Source organism: Condylura cristata, unplaced genomic scaffold (genome assembly GCF_000260355.1).
Source record: "Condylura cristata isolate star-nosed mole 26May11 unplaced genomic scaffold, ConCri1.0 scaffold00007, whole genome shotgun sequence".
Lineage (NCBI taxonomy): Eukaryota > Metazoa > Chordata > Mammalia > Eulipotyphla > Talpidae > Condylura > Condylura cristata.
The window spans coordinates 21,788,434-21,802,278 of record NW_004567108.1 but is presented as its reverse complement, the minus strand read 5'-3'; the positions used below and the strand labels follow the sequence as shown (position 1 = coordinate 21,802,278).

The following is a 13,845-nucleotide window of genomic DNA, read 5'->3' as shown; positions in this document are numbered from 1 at the left end:
CAAAGGCTACAAATGCAGTAAAGGTGCATGCACATTTATCACACCCAGCATGTGAAAATGTGGCTTTTTCAAAATGATATTGTAAAGAGTAATGACTGAAAAAAATACTTCAAATAGAAAGTTTCCTTAATTTTAACATTTATTCAACTTACAAATATTGATTTTAATTCTTTGGGGAAAATATAAGATAATAAAGATTTTTAAGTGACATTTAGCTTCATATGGAGAGGAATGTGATTTTTGTTAAAACAATGTGTGTGTTTTTTTTTTAATTTATATAATACTATAGGGTATTACCTTTTCAAAACATTCGAGTAGAGTAAATATATAGCTCAATTTTCTCCCAGTGTGGGAAAATGTGAATTGAAATGTCTACTAATAAGTCTAATGCCAAATATATCAGAATACAGTCATTTCCACAGGGATTTAAGGAATGGCAATTAATTATCTTTGTACTTATTTAGATGTATAGCTAAAACTGTCATGTTTAAAAACCTTTAATGTAATTGTAAAGGTTTTAGCTTTCAGGAAAGTTAGTCTGAGCTGGCCTAAAAAGAACTCTCATTTAAAATTGAAACAAACTGTTTTCTTTAATTTGAATTATTGGACAATATGCATAAAAATCCTTTTCATATTATAGATATGGAAACTATGAGTATTTAAAACTGACACTGAAGCCATCATTAAAGTTTAAGTAAACAGTAACAAGCTAGCATTTAATTTTTTAGTTTTAATTTTCTAACCAATTGATTGACTCAAGCCATTTTCAAGAACGAATGGATATTTTAGTCCTCTTTAAGAAAATTCTAGTAATTTAATCTTAATAATGGCACTATACTTAAGCTACTGTTTGCTTATGTTCTTCAACATCATCAAAGACAACTAAATATTTCTTCTCACCAATGTATGAAAAATTAGTTAAGTAGAAGCAATTATTACATGCTAATGATTTAAAAAGTTTTAACCTTTAAAATGGCAGTAACTTTTTCCATTATAGAAAGATGACTGTGGTGGCAAACAAACACACATCAGTTCAAGTCAACTATTTGTAAATTAAAAGTGAACAGAATTGATTGCAGGACTCATACAAAATTAATTTTTCTTGTGGAGTAAGATTAAGAGTATTTTTCTAAGTCATTTATCCTCATGTGGGAGAGTGTAGATTTTTAAAAATTCTTATTACAATGGCCATTTTAAGCCACATTACATTTATTATCATTTTCATTACATTTATTATCATTTTCATACTATATCATTTCAAGATCTTTGATAGTGAGGTATCCAAATACAATCCCAACTACAATTTAGGATCACACCTAGTGATGTAATCTATCTCTCAGTTTACAAAGCTTCAAAAGAAACTCTAATCCTTGTATAGTTTTTAAAACATCTATATTGTTTATTCAATCCCAAGTATGTTTTTTTAATGCCATCATGCTACTCTGGCCCTTCCTTTGCAACATCTATGAAGCACTTGTCAACCTTTAGAATGGAGCCACGTCTGAGAAAGTTCTTTCAAACCATCCTTTTTCCATTCTTTCAGACTGAGGTGGAATTATTGAGAGTAAGATGGATAAATTGCATGAGTGGATGCTGGGTCCAGTGGGGGTCCTGCTACTCTCTATAAATGGAATGGTGGGAAGAGTTAGTTCGCCCTTGGGTGGTAACTACAGACATTAGAGCTTCCAATGACTTTTTCATTGGAAAAAGTCCTAACCACAGAGTCCGGCTTGCACTGCCCTCTGGGGCGGCTGGGTCCTCCTTTTCCTAATGGTAGCCACTAAGGGCGCTGAAGCTCAGCTGGTCCTCACCAGGGGAGGAAGTGTCAGCATTGCTGTAGATCTGCATCAGGGCCAAGCTCAGGATTTCTTTCTTTTCTTTGTAGAACCGTAATTCTTGTCCTGCTTTCCTGGCTTCCTCCAGCTCTCTCAGGGCCAGTCGCAGCTCTTGAGAGAGGATTCCTGGTGACTCCCGCTCTTTCATGATCCAGTCCAGGGCCATATGGCTGCGCATCTTTTCATCAAGAGAATACTGGGAATAGTAGGAGATGACTTCCTGGAGCCAAAAAATAGAGCTGAGTCAGTAGAGGAACTTCAGTGTGTCAACAAACACCCACGCTCATGGCTTCTACCCTTCCTTTCCTCTGCTGCGGCTCCCCTCCCCTTCATCTGGGTTTACTGACACCAAACCTCTCAGATACCTCAAAATCAAAACCAAATCCTCTGATCCTCTGACATTCTTCTCACATGAAATGAAGGGCTAAGGTGGAACAGCAAAGCAGGCACCTCCAGTCAAAACAGCCTCCAAGAAGGGTTCAATAATGTTCACAAAGACAGTTGGGGCCTTCTAGGAAATATGTCCTTCTTTGAAATGCACTTCTATATTAATAAGTATAACACTTTCTACTTTGCATGTTGAACTCTCTGCCCAGCATCTTCTTCTTTGGCAAGAGAGAGAGAAGCAGTTATTGGGGGGGGGGAGGGGAGTTTGGCAGAGTTGGATTTGACTATGCCCACTGCAAAAAGCAAACAGCTTTGAGTCAAAAGAACCTTAGCATTAGACTCAGAAGCCAGAGGGTCCAGAGTTCAAAAGGCTCACAGAAACTACAGGAAGCCTTTCAAAGTATAGAATGTGGTGTCATTGTTATTGAAGGCATTCATACCACCTTCAGAGACAGAGACTTCACCTCTGTCTCTTATTTTTTGCAAGCAACTGAAAATTAGTCACTACCTATCAGTTCTCAGGTGAAAAATTGCCAGTACATTATAGAGTCGTACATCTATTTGATGGATACATTTTAAGAAGTTCATGTAGAGTGGATGTATTGCTTACTTTTATTTTGAAGAACATATGGTATTTATTTATGACCTTAGCAAATTAAAAACAATCATGGAAAAGTGTTTATAACCAACTGGCATATTTCAAAGTCCTTTTATAAAATCAAAGGAAAAGAAAAAAAAATAGCCAAAACCATTGTCAGCCACTCATTTCTTTTCCATCTTTGACATTCTGAAAGCTGGACTTTCTAAGCAAAGGAAAACTGAAATCTCTTGGGGCTTCAGTGCTCAGAAAGCTCTTACATATACCCTCATGTTGGTGACTTGTAGAAACTTTGTTTCTCATATAAATTCCTGTTTGCAAATTCTCAAAATGAACTACAATCTTTCAAACTCTCACTGTAAGTAAAGGAAGGGTAAATCTCTGAGAACAGTAGTGAAACTGTTAAATATACAAAAGAGGGGTTGAATGGTCACTAAAAAGAAAGGAATAAAGCAAGGATTTACCTCTGAAAAATAAAGTAGAAACCTAAAACCAAAACACAGGGGTGTTTGAATGCCAGCTTGTCCACATTTACTGTCACTTCTGTTATCCATCAGGGATTTTGGTGGAGGTGAGAAAAACCTTCCCAGTATAGCCAACACCACCTCTCTTTAGTGACAAAGTTGAGAAGCAGTATAGTCTCAAGTTTCTGCATTGGAGAGTGGAAGAGGGAGCAGACTCCAAGCAGGCTTGATAAATTCAGAGTTGATTCAGCATTTAATGCAGAAACAACTGGCTGTCAGAAAATTTATGACACATTTTTGCTTGAAAAACATAGAAAAAAACATGTCATGAGTTATCCAACAACCCAATACGCCTGTCCTGAGGAAACCTCCATTCTGGCACCCAATACAGGTATCTAACTCAATCGTATGCCCAGCCAACATTCTTCTTAGTGCACAAATCTGATCAGCTTTGGACTCAGTTGGATTGCTATAAATACATTTTTTTCCTCATCTTTCACTCAAAAAAATAAGTTACCAAACTTAAACAGTGAAGAATTAAAAGCCTAAAAGGAAATCTAGAAAGATCATCTTGATGGAAAACTCACCTGTCGGGAACACTTAGTTTCACGAAGAGCTTTTAGACTTCCATTCCAGTGCAATAATTGGAAAATGGTCATCAGTTCCTGCAAACCCCAAGCACCTGTCATTAGTCCCATAGCAGAAATGTGAAAGGCGGCATGTCTGTGAGAGCAGAGCGGGACATAACTGTGATCTCCATCAATCTCAAGGGAATAGAATAGGCAAAGTTGCCATACTCTAAAACTTCAAAGGTCAGTGTCCCTTGGCTTCTTGAGTATTCTTCCTTTCCTTTGATGTCCATACTTGCACACTAAAATGACTAAATATCTGACAAGACTCTTTCAACTTTAAAGTCACACACACACTAACAGTTCTACATCTAAGAGTTACTGTGTATACCAGCATCCTTGAGAATAATACAATGTCTAGGCAAGGATATTCATCATGTTGCTTTTTTTTTTTTAAAGATTTATTTATTTATTCATATAGAACTGGGGTACAGGCCAGAGATGCGGAGGGTGAGAGGATTCACCAGAGACAGAGTGGGGAACAGAACAGGCAGATCGACTGAAATACACTGCTGAGGGAACAATGGGGGGCCAGGAGAGGTCTGCCGCGCCATGTGGACTCCTCCGGGGCAGGCGGGAATCGAACTCATGAGGAAGTGGCTTAAGCTTCGTAGTGCAGTGCTTTAGCCCGCTGCGCCACCAGGGAGGGACCATCATGTTGCTTTTTTAAAAAATATTTATTTTTATTAACTTATGCATATAAGAACTGGGGTGTGGGCAGGTGAGAGGCTTTTCCAGAGGCAAAGTGAGGAACAGAACATACAGGCCACTAAAATATACTGCTGAGGAGAACAGTGGGCGAGACAGGAGCAGTCTGCTGCACCATGTCAGGTAGCTCCCTGGCCAGGGATCCAACTCTTGCCAGCACTGAGACTCTAAACCTTGTGCCACGAGGGAACCCCATTCATCTTTCTTAAAAATAATTTACTCTTTCCACAAGACCTACAGTCTCCTCCCCTTTCCCTATCAATTGGTATTTAATCTTAATTCTAAACCACCTTGGGGAGTTAATGTTTTTCCCTGGTATCTCTCAAATGTACATAATGTGCACATCTTCCTCACTCTCCAGTTTGTCTAAATTTTATCCCATCACTGAGCATTTTTTCCTTCTGCAATAGCAAAGCTGCTTCTTGCTCTATGTTGCTTTCAGGTATTTTGCTCCTAAAATACCCACGGGAAGATGACCTGTTTCCCATCTTCTTACATTATATCCTGATCTAGTTCTTGCCTTCCTCTGTCAATGCTCATCTAGTCATCATTATGTAAAGTGTACTGAAATATTTCCATATACTTCCTGTCTGACTCCATTTTCTCCCTTCATAAGCCCAAATCCACGACGTTCATATCTCCCTAAAGCTGTCTGAGCCTGGGCTCAGTCTGAGGAAATCCTAGTGTGCTTCTCACCAGTTCAATCAGAAATCCATGCCTCATGCAGTCTGGCAAAGAGAGGGCTGCTGCAGGCCTCAGGAAGGGGGTCCTGCCTGCTTTCCCCAAGATTCCTCATCACCTGGCTTTACAGTCTTGTTTCTACTCAGCAGCCCTGTCACTTAAAGGAAGTGTGTTTGCTGCTCCTGAGATCTCTGTGCTGTGTTGGTGGTTATATGGGTTGACCTGGAAGCCTAGGGAGTCTGATTGTGCTGACAGAAAAGCAAGAAGCTGATCTAGTATGGAGATTGGGTCAGAACTAGGGTGAGGTAAGTGAGGTAAGATTTAAAGTGAGTCATGCAATTTGGGGGTCTTCTATTTTAAAATATTTTTACTTAATTTTTTGAGTTTGCCATGAATTTTTGTGTGTTAAATTGGAGTTGTTAAAATATTTCATTAGAATAGTAGTTGTCTTGGGCCTCCCTAGTAACCTAAGGAGTCAAGTCTCAATTCTATGAAGCAATCCACAGCCACTGCAGCACCGAGTTTGATCCTTAGCCTGGGAGCTGACCCACATGGCACAGCAGACCTCTCCTGACCTGCCCGCTGCTCCCTTCAGCAGTGTGTTTCAGTAGATCTGCCTGCCTATTCTGCTCTGCACTCTGTCTGTGATGAATCATCTTACCCCCTGCACTTCTAGCCTACACCCAGGCTCTTGTATGCATAAATAAATCTTTTTTTTTTTTTAAATAATTGTTGTCTTGATTACTGAGTTGATCGATACCCTCAAGGTGAAATCCTGCTCTCCTCACCCTAATCCATGCCTTCTCCTGGCTCTGAGGCAGGTCACACAGGGCCAGGACAGAGCTTGGTTTAATTCTCTACTGTCTTGAAATTCTTAGTGAGTTTTGAACAAAAGACCTGCATTTTCGTTTTGCAGTGAATCCTGCAAATTTTATGTGGCTGGTCCCTGGTCAGCCAAGTACATTTAAAATTGAAGGGAAAAAAATCAGCTTGTATTTACTTTTGCTGCAGGGAAAACTGCAGTTGCAGCTTTCATTGTACTTTCTTAGTTCACTTAGTCATTCATTCCACTTAGACCAGCAACAGAGCTCTGGCCCCAACTTCCTGGTATGGCTTCTTATTAGAAACAATGTTTGGATTTGAGCTACTTTCTGGGGAGAAAATGCACACTGCCTTCTCTCTGGAACTATGTCTGGAGACTGCTTGGTTCTGTGATTCATCAGAAATAAGAAAAACAAACACTGTAAATGGAGAACTTGAAAAACAGGTGGGCACCATCTCCCCACCCAAGAGAATGGATTTAAGGGGAAACTTGTTTATGAGATGAGGTTTTAAAAGACAACCTGGAGAATTTAGCAAAGATGTAAATAAACAACTTTTCCTGGGATTGCATTAGGCTTCAGAATAAATATATTAACCAGCTCCAGTCAAAGTCTGCCTCCAATCTGACCTTGACGAGACCCAGTGGCTGTCGCCACCCATCCCCCCAGACATCAGGCAGCTTTCCCTATGGTAGGTCTACCTCAAAACAGGCCCCAGCTTCCCTCCCACGAAGTGAAGGTAAGCAGAGGCCCATCACATCTCCTCTGAGTGCTGCCTCCTTGGCTACCCCCTGGAAAGCCTGTGGTAGCCAAGAGACCCCAGGCTTGTTTTCACATGGTGTAGTCATCCATAGCTAGATACGGACTCACATCTATTACCCACCAGGGGTACTGACTCGCTGTCAGCTGCACACAGCCCAGGTCTGTGGTCACTTCCCATTCTGTGCAGGCACAAGCTGACACATTTAACCCAGCCCAACAAAGAATGTGCCTGGACCCAGCAGGTGACATAGAACTGGCAGAGGGAAAAGGATGTGCTTAGTGGCCCCCTCAGGGTTGCCAGCATCCCTACTGGGGGACTGGAGTTTGCATTTTCCCTACCTTCACATCTTTCTCTTCTTTTGTTCCCTGCCTACACCCAGCCCCCTTTATGAAAACGTATGAAGTATTTCCATGGTATGATTCAAATTATTATTTCATGTATTTAAATACCTTACCACGTAGACCACACAGAAAACATGTAACCCATGGCGAGGCAATTAAAGTATTACTAAAAGGTGGTTGAGTAGAGCCTTTCATAGTATTTGGAAGGAATTTTAAGAATTTTTTTTTTTAATCTTGCGTCCCCCATCTTTGGCAGACTAACTCAATCACATTCAACTATCAATCCTGACTTTCTGAAAATAAATATGAAATAATATATAAGGTACTTTGTACTGGGGCAGGGCAAGCTACATTCATTGTATAGTTTTTTGATGTACATTTTCCCCCCATAAGGTTAGAGAGTAGAGGAATAAATGAGATTTTTCCTTGGGGAAAATCATTATACTAGGCACATCAATGTCCTATTATGTAATCCCCACAAAAATCCTAAACAATGGGCATTATGATTCTTATTTGGAAGATGGGAAAACTGAGTCTCAGAATGTTTAATTTCACAAGTGTTAAGAGCAGACTTCAAATGTGGATCTATTTGACTTTTTAAAGTTTGTGTTCTTTTGTACCATATTCCTTCCTTTTACTTTTTTCTCTGGCTTTTGCTTGTTATGGGGCCAGGAGATGAAGTAAAGTCATCGTTTCACCCTTTTATTACACACTAGGGGCCTTGAAAGTTTCAGTGCTGGGGGCTACCCTTCAGCTCATCTGAAGCCTTTGGGTTACATAAAGTTTCAAGGGAATTCATCAGTAGCCTCTGTCATTTCAAGTAAAGCAGTCCTACTTCAGAAGTATATACAACAGTAGTTAACTGTCACTGAGCATTAACCATATGCTAGGAAATGTTCTGGACTCTTTCTTATTGTGCTATTTAATCCTTAGCATGGAACTTGGAGATGGTGCACAGCAATTATTCTCCCAGATTTGCGTACAAAGAAACAGATTTAGAAGTGAGGAATATACCCAGGCTAAACCCCCAGATTTTAGACTATCTGTTCTCTTCCAAAGCCAGATCTCAAAGATCAATGAGATCTTGGCCACTTAAGGAAATCCCTACTTGGCAGAGATCTTCCCCAACAGGGTGAACAAAGAGTATTTTTGCTTCAATCAACTGATACATAAAAATGCTGATTTATTAAAATGGGCAGGAAAGACAGATCTACCTGAGAAGTACTTATGCAACTGTAAGAAAATAATTTGAAATATATGAAAGAAGGTATTTGAAAGTTGGTGGCTTCAGAGCTCAGCTCTATCACTATTGAAAAATACCTGTGATGATCAATTTTGTCCATAAAACTTTGCATCTCTATTGCTTCTTGGAATTAAACCTAAAAAATATAAATATGAGAGTAAAATCTATTCTTTTTAACACTGCATAGTGATTCCTACATGTATATGGATATTCTATGTATATGGACATTCCATTCCATTCAAGTTCTTTAAAGTAACACACACTTCCAGCCTATACACTATTGAATTTTTGTTTCCCTGTTCAATCTAGAATAATCAGCACATAAACTGTCAGTTTGCCTGAACACTGGCTCTACTGTTTGCTGAGACATGTCACACATCTTTCAATAATGACAGGGGGATAGAAAATACTGAGATGCTTTTTATGAGGGTTAAATTTGCTAGCTGCTTAATCCAATGCCAGACAAAGTAAGCATCCAACAAGTGTCAACCCTGTTATTTGTATTGTTATTAATATAATTCTTTACTTGGAAATAATAGGTAATTCCATTCCTTAGCTTGATCATTGCTGGACAGCACTGAATGAAAATTGTTTACAAGTTTCCAATATTTTTTTATCTAGTTAATGACAGGAAATGGCAGATCTTGTTTAATAAAAATGCCAGAAATGACAGGGGCATTGTTTAAGATATGTGGCAGCAAACTTTTATTAGTGATTTCTAAAAACTGAGACTCAAGCAGTTACAACCAACATTTCAAACTGATTTGCTTTCAGTGAGCACTGTACTGAAAAGCTGGTAAAATGTTATAGGGTCATAAGATGGTGATGTCCCTTATCAATCTAAGATTCTTAATTTTTTAAAGTCTTTTTTCTTTTTAAAGATTTATTTTATTTTTTATACATACAAGAGCTAGAGTAGGCTAGAGGTGCAGAGATGAGAGGATTTACCAGAGAAAGAGTAAGGAGCAGGATGGACATATTGACTGAAAAACACTATTGAGGGGAGCAGTGACTGAAAAACACTATTGAGGGGAGCACCATGTGGGTCACCTCCCTGACTGGGGATCAAACTCATGCTGCAGTGGCTGTGGGTAGCTTCAAAGTGCTGTACTTAACCTCTTTGTGCCACCAGGGAGGCCATGAAAGTCTTTCTGAAAAAAAAAAAAAAATTATTTGTTTTTACATAGAACTCAGGTACAGGCCAGAGGTATGGATGGTGAGAATATCCACCAGAGGGTATCTTAACTTCCTTTAACAAAAAGAAAAACTGTGCCTTGTTTGTGTTGTACTGTTGTGGTGAGACTGAAATAGAGCAGACTACTGACATCTAACAGAGTTAATGAGAACGACAAAAACAAACCAATAAAACTAGGGAGGATTTTAGGTAGGAGGTATTAGTGATCACAGTGGCTTCTCCAGGGCTTCTGGGCCGTGTGAGCAAGTAACTCAATGATGGCAATTCCGGTACCTGGAATTCCAGCATGGTCTTCCCCATGTTAGACTCCAACATGTAGTGATAAGCTCCAATGCTCGTACTGGGGTCATCAGCGTCATCTAAAGTGCCCTGTGAAGGAGAACAGAGAAGCGTTTCAGATGTCTCCGCCTCTTCTTTGGGATGTCACAAATTAATCCTGTGCATTTGGGTTGGATCAAGATGTAGCATATACACACAATGGAATACTATCCAGCAATCAAAAAAGATAAACTCATGCCATTCTCAGCAACATGAGTGGAACTGGAAGGAATTATGCTCAGTGAAATAAGTCAGAAGGAAAAAGAAAAATATCAGATGATTGTACTTATAGGAGTATAGGAAACCAAGTAAGGCAGGTATGGGGGGGGGAATTATAAAAAGCACAGCAAAAGTAAACGAACAACTATTAACCAGAGACATTCTGCCGGGGCGGGGGGGGGGGGCAGGGGGGAGACAGGTAGGAATGCCAGAGGGAAGAGCAGAGGATGGTGCAGGCATGAAATGGTGGTAGAAATTCTATGTGGACTACACCTGAGAAAAGAAAGCAAATACTGTTTAAGAAATGAACAATGGTGTAAAATATATATAAGTAAGAAAAACAACAAATTAATCCTCTGGCCCCAGAGCCAGCCTCCTATTACTGCCCTAAGTCTTCCAGGGCACATTCTATATTCAAAATCCCAGCTGATGTAGGATAAAATCCTTTTAATCTTCAGAATATGCAGAATAAGGAGGATTTTGTAATCAAATGAATTCTAGCTTTTGATTAAAATGGAAACTGATTGTATATTTGCTGAAAGGATAATTTTTCCAGGGCTAAAACTCCTATAACTTTGTACAGGGAATTTGTTGGTGGCAATGATGTTTAAGTGGTTGCCTGGAGAGATCATTTTCATCCACAACTGAAATTTTGATGCTGCTGCCTTGGGTTCTGATAATAACCAGGCGAGATGCTATAACTGACAGGAAGAGAAATGGGTACCATTTACATTTTACTACCATGATTCTTAATGGAAGCTTTTCATAAGATGCTGGTGTTGGCCTGGAGACAGAGTTCTTTGTTTATGTACTTTTTTTTCATTTCTAGACCTTTCAATCTTTAGGAAACAAGGTGGCTGGGTGTGGTTAGGGGGACTGGTGGTATAAGTGCTAACACAAGCTTTGGAATGGGCTTGGGGCCTGCCTTCAAAATCCCACGGTCCTGAATTCCTGGGAAGGTGGGCAGTGGTTTTGTGAGACTGAACTAACAACTGCCAGCATCAGATAGCAGCAAATTTATAACTTTTGAATGCAATAACATTAACACACTGCTGCTGAAATATTTATGTTGGCTTTTAAAATATCCCACAGGAAATCCATCCAGAAGCCTGCAAACCATATATATTCTCTTTCCTTAGAAATTTCTATGAAAAAATGATAAATTACATTTACACTGAAGGCCCCTCCCTACTGCTGAGTAAATTCCACACATATAAATCAGGCATCATTTTCTTAACTTCTCTTCCTCAAAAGCCCTTCAAATATACATACTGAGAACATAAAGGCTTCCTTTCAACCTCAGAGCAGATAGAGAACAGAGTTCCCTGCCATTGCCCTGCCAGGTCCACCATTTCCTGTCCCCTGCCCCCTCCCTCATCTCTCTATATGACAAGCCTTAATGAGAGGGAAAGGAGCTAAATTCCACAGCTACTGTGACGTCCCTTCATGATCAGGAGCTTCACGGGAAAGACAAAACCTTTCCAGTCAGTTTAGAGGAATTAGAGAAAGAAAATCTCAGAGAGGGTTTCTCCATGCTAGCAGGGAGTTCAGGAGATGGCTAATACCTTTGTTGAGGCCAAATTATTGCCCTTGGAGGACCTGCAGGGAGATACCTGTCATAGGTGAGGACCTCCATGGTTTATAATTTGGAGGCAACGATGGTCAGGAAGGCAAAATAATTCAGGGGTGAATCATCCATTCTGGATTGCTCAGTGAACATCCCAGCTAAATTTCCAAGACATGCATTTTTGGTCTTTAACAGTTGGCATTTAATTAAAACTGTTACAGCAATTTCCAGAGGCCTCTGAAAGAAATGATTTCTATTAAACATGATAATTCTGATCACTAACAAATAATGGGCATGTAACTTTTCCCATCTCAGCAGTGAGAGTTTCCTTAAAAATACAAATTGCAGAACCCCAAAATGACTTAGGAATATATGGACTTTAAAAAATATTTATTGTGATTTATTTATTTGTGCATATAAGGACTAGAGTGTAGGCTAGAGGTGCAGGGGGGTGAGAGGATTCACCAGAGACAGAGTGGGGAGCAGAACAGGCAGATTGACTGAAATACACTGCTGAGGAGAGCAGCAGGTGAGACAGGAGAGGTCTGCTGTGCCATCTGGGTCAACTCCCTGGCTGGGAATAGAACTCAGGCTGGCCTTATTGTCTAGTGATGGCTCGATAGTGCTGACACTTTAACCCCAGGGAGGCCCCAGGAATAGACACCTTAAATAAGCATTTCAGATTATTTTATGACAAATCAAGCTGCCAGTGATAAACTGTGCTAGTTTATCACTGACTAAAGCAGTATTCAACTGTACTCAAGCATTCTCAAGGCCTGAAAAAATCAGCACTTCAGAAACATCAAACATGCAAATAACAAATTATCTACCTTGATTGAATGCTTGATTAGCTGTGATCCAGGGAGGCTAACAAATATCCCTGAATTGTGGTATAGGGAACCAATTCTAATTTCATAATTTCCAATGGAATTACTCTTTTTTTTTTCTGGGAAATTAACAACTTAATGGGGTAATAATGAAAGCTGCACACTTTTAAAGAATTTTCTCACTTCAGCATCCCCCAAGAGCCAAACACCTCAGTACTTTCAGTGTAGCCAGCTCCCCACTTCCCTGGTGGGCACTTACGCTGGTGGAGGCAACGGCTTCCTGTACACTCTCCATAATGAATTCCTTGGTGATCCTGCGGGAGGGCAGCTCATTGAAGAGGGAGTTGATTAGAGCCACTTTAGCTGCATCACGTCTGGCCTCAGCTCTACTTAAGCAGCACTTGAGAAGGGAAGGAGAAAGGAGTCATTAAAAGATTCAGCATCTCACCACTTCATCCCTGATTCAGTGGGCCTCTCGACATTCTATTCACACATTTGTTGTCTGCACCTTTTCTTTCATGCCCACTGCTAATCTCCTGAAAATCATGCAGATTTTTGTTCAACGCCAGAACCCATGCAACGGTCTTGGTCTTCCAATGCTTTATGTCTCCTATCACTGCCTTGGAATGTCTACTATGCACCAAAGGTTTTGCATATTTGGTTAGTACATAATAATAAAACAATGCCCATTGTTGTGTAACAGGTTATAAGGGCCTTCCTCGAATCCTTACTTCAGAAGGAAAAAATGTAAGTAAAAAAGAAAAATGGCGATTCTTTTAATTCAGTAATTGAGAATACAGTTTCTGAAGTCACTGCTTGGATTCAAATTTCAGCTCTGGCGAGTTAGATTTCTGTGCCTCAATTTCACCCTCAGTATGGGATTAATAGTAGTAAGAATGAACTCAATCAGTTAACATAGATAAGCACTGAGGACACTCTATGTAGCAGCTCTATGAAAATGTGCTAGCCTTAAACTTTTTTACCTCCAGGATAGAAGGAAGATAATACTGCCAAAACCTGTTGTTTTTGTATTTCCAGTATTTATCCCTCACCTGTTTTCTAGCTACAACCCCTTTATTTTCTTGAGGACCACCTTTGTTCTTTTTTTGCTTTCATTCTATGTGGTTTGGGTGGTAACTGCTTCCCTTGACCTTCCTGAAGTTAGTAGCCATGGGCAACCTATGACTAGTAGTCCATAAGAGAGTTCATTTATCCCAAATGTCCTCTTGCTCTCCATCCTCCTAGCCTG

At 39.8% G+C, this 13,845-nt stretch overlaps 1 protein-coding gene across 1 annotated transcript in view; it reads right to left on the bottom strand.

Annotated features, from left to right (window-relative positions):
* Positions 1 to 1,238: 1,238 nt before the first annotated feature.
* LIX1 (Lix1 homolog (chicken)) overlaps positions 1,239 to 13,845 on the bottom strand; it is a 48,284-nt gene continuing 35,677 nt past the window's right edge. Inside the window, exons 3-6 of the mRNA XM_004678117.2 lie at positions 12,856 to 12,996; positions 9,939 to 10,034; positions 3,872 to 3,949; positions 1,239 to 2,055 (exon numbers count right to left, since the gene is read on the bottom strand). Of these exons, the coding sequence (XP_004678174.1) occupies positions 1,768 to 2,055; positions 3,872 to 3,949; positions 9,939 to 10,034; positions 12,856 to 12,996 (603 nt within the window). The 3' untranslated portion in view covers positions 1,239 to 1,767. The remainder of the gene's footprint in view (positions 2,056 to 3,871; positions 3,950 to 9,938; positions 10,035 to 12,855; positions 12,997 to 13,845) is intronic.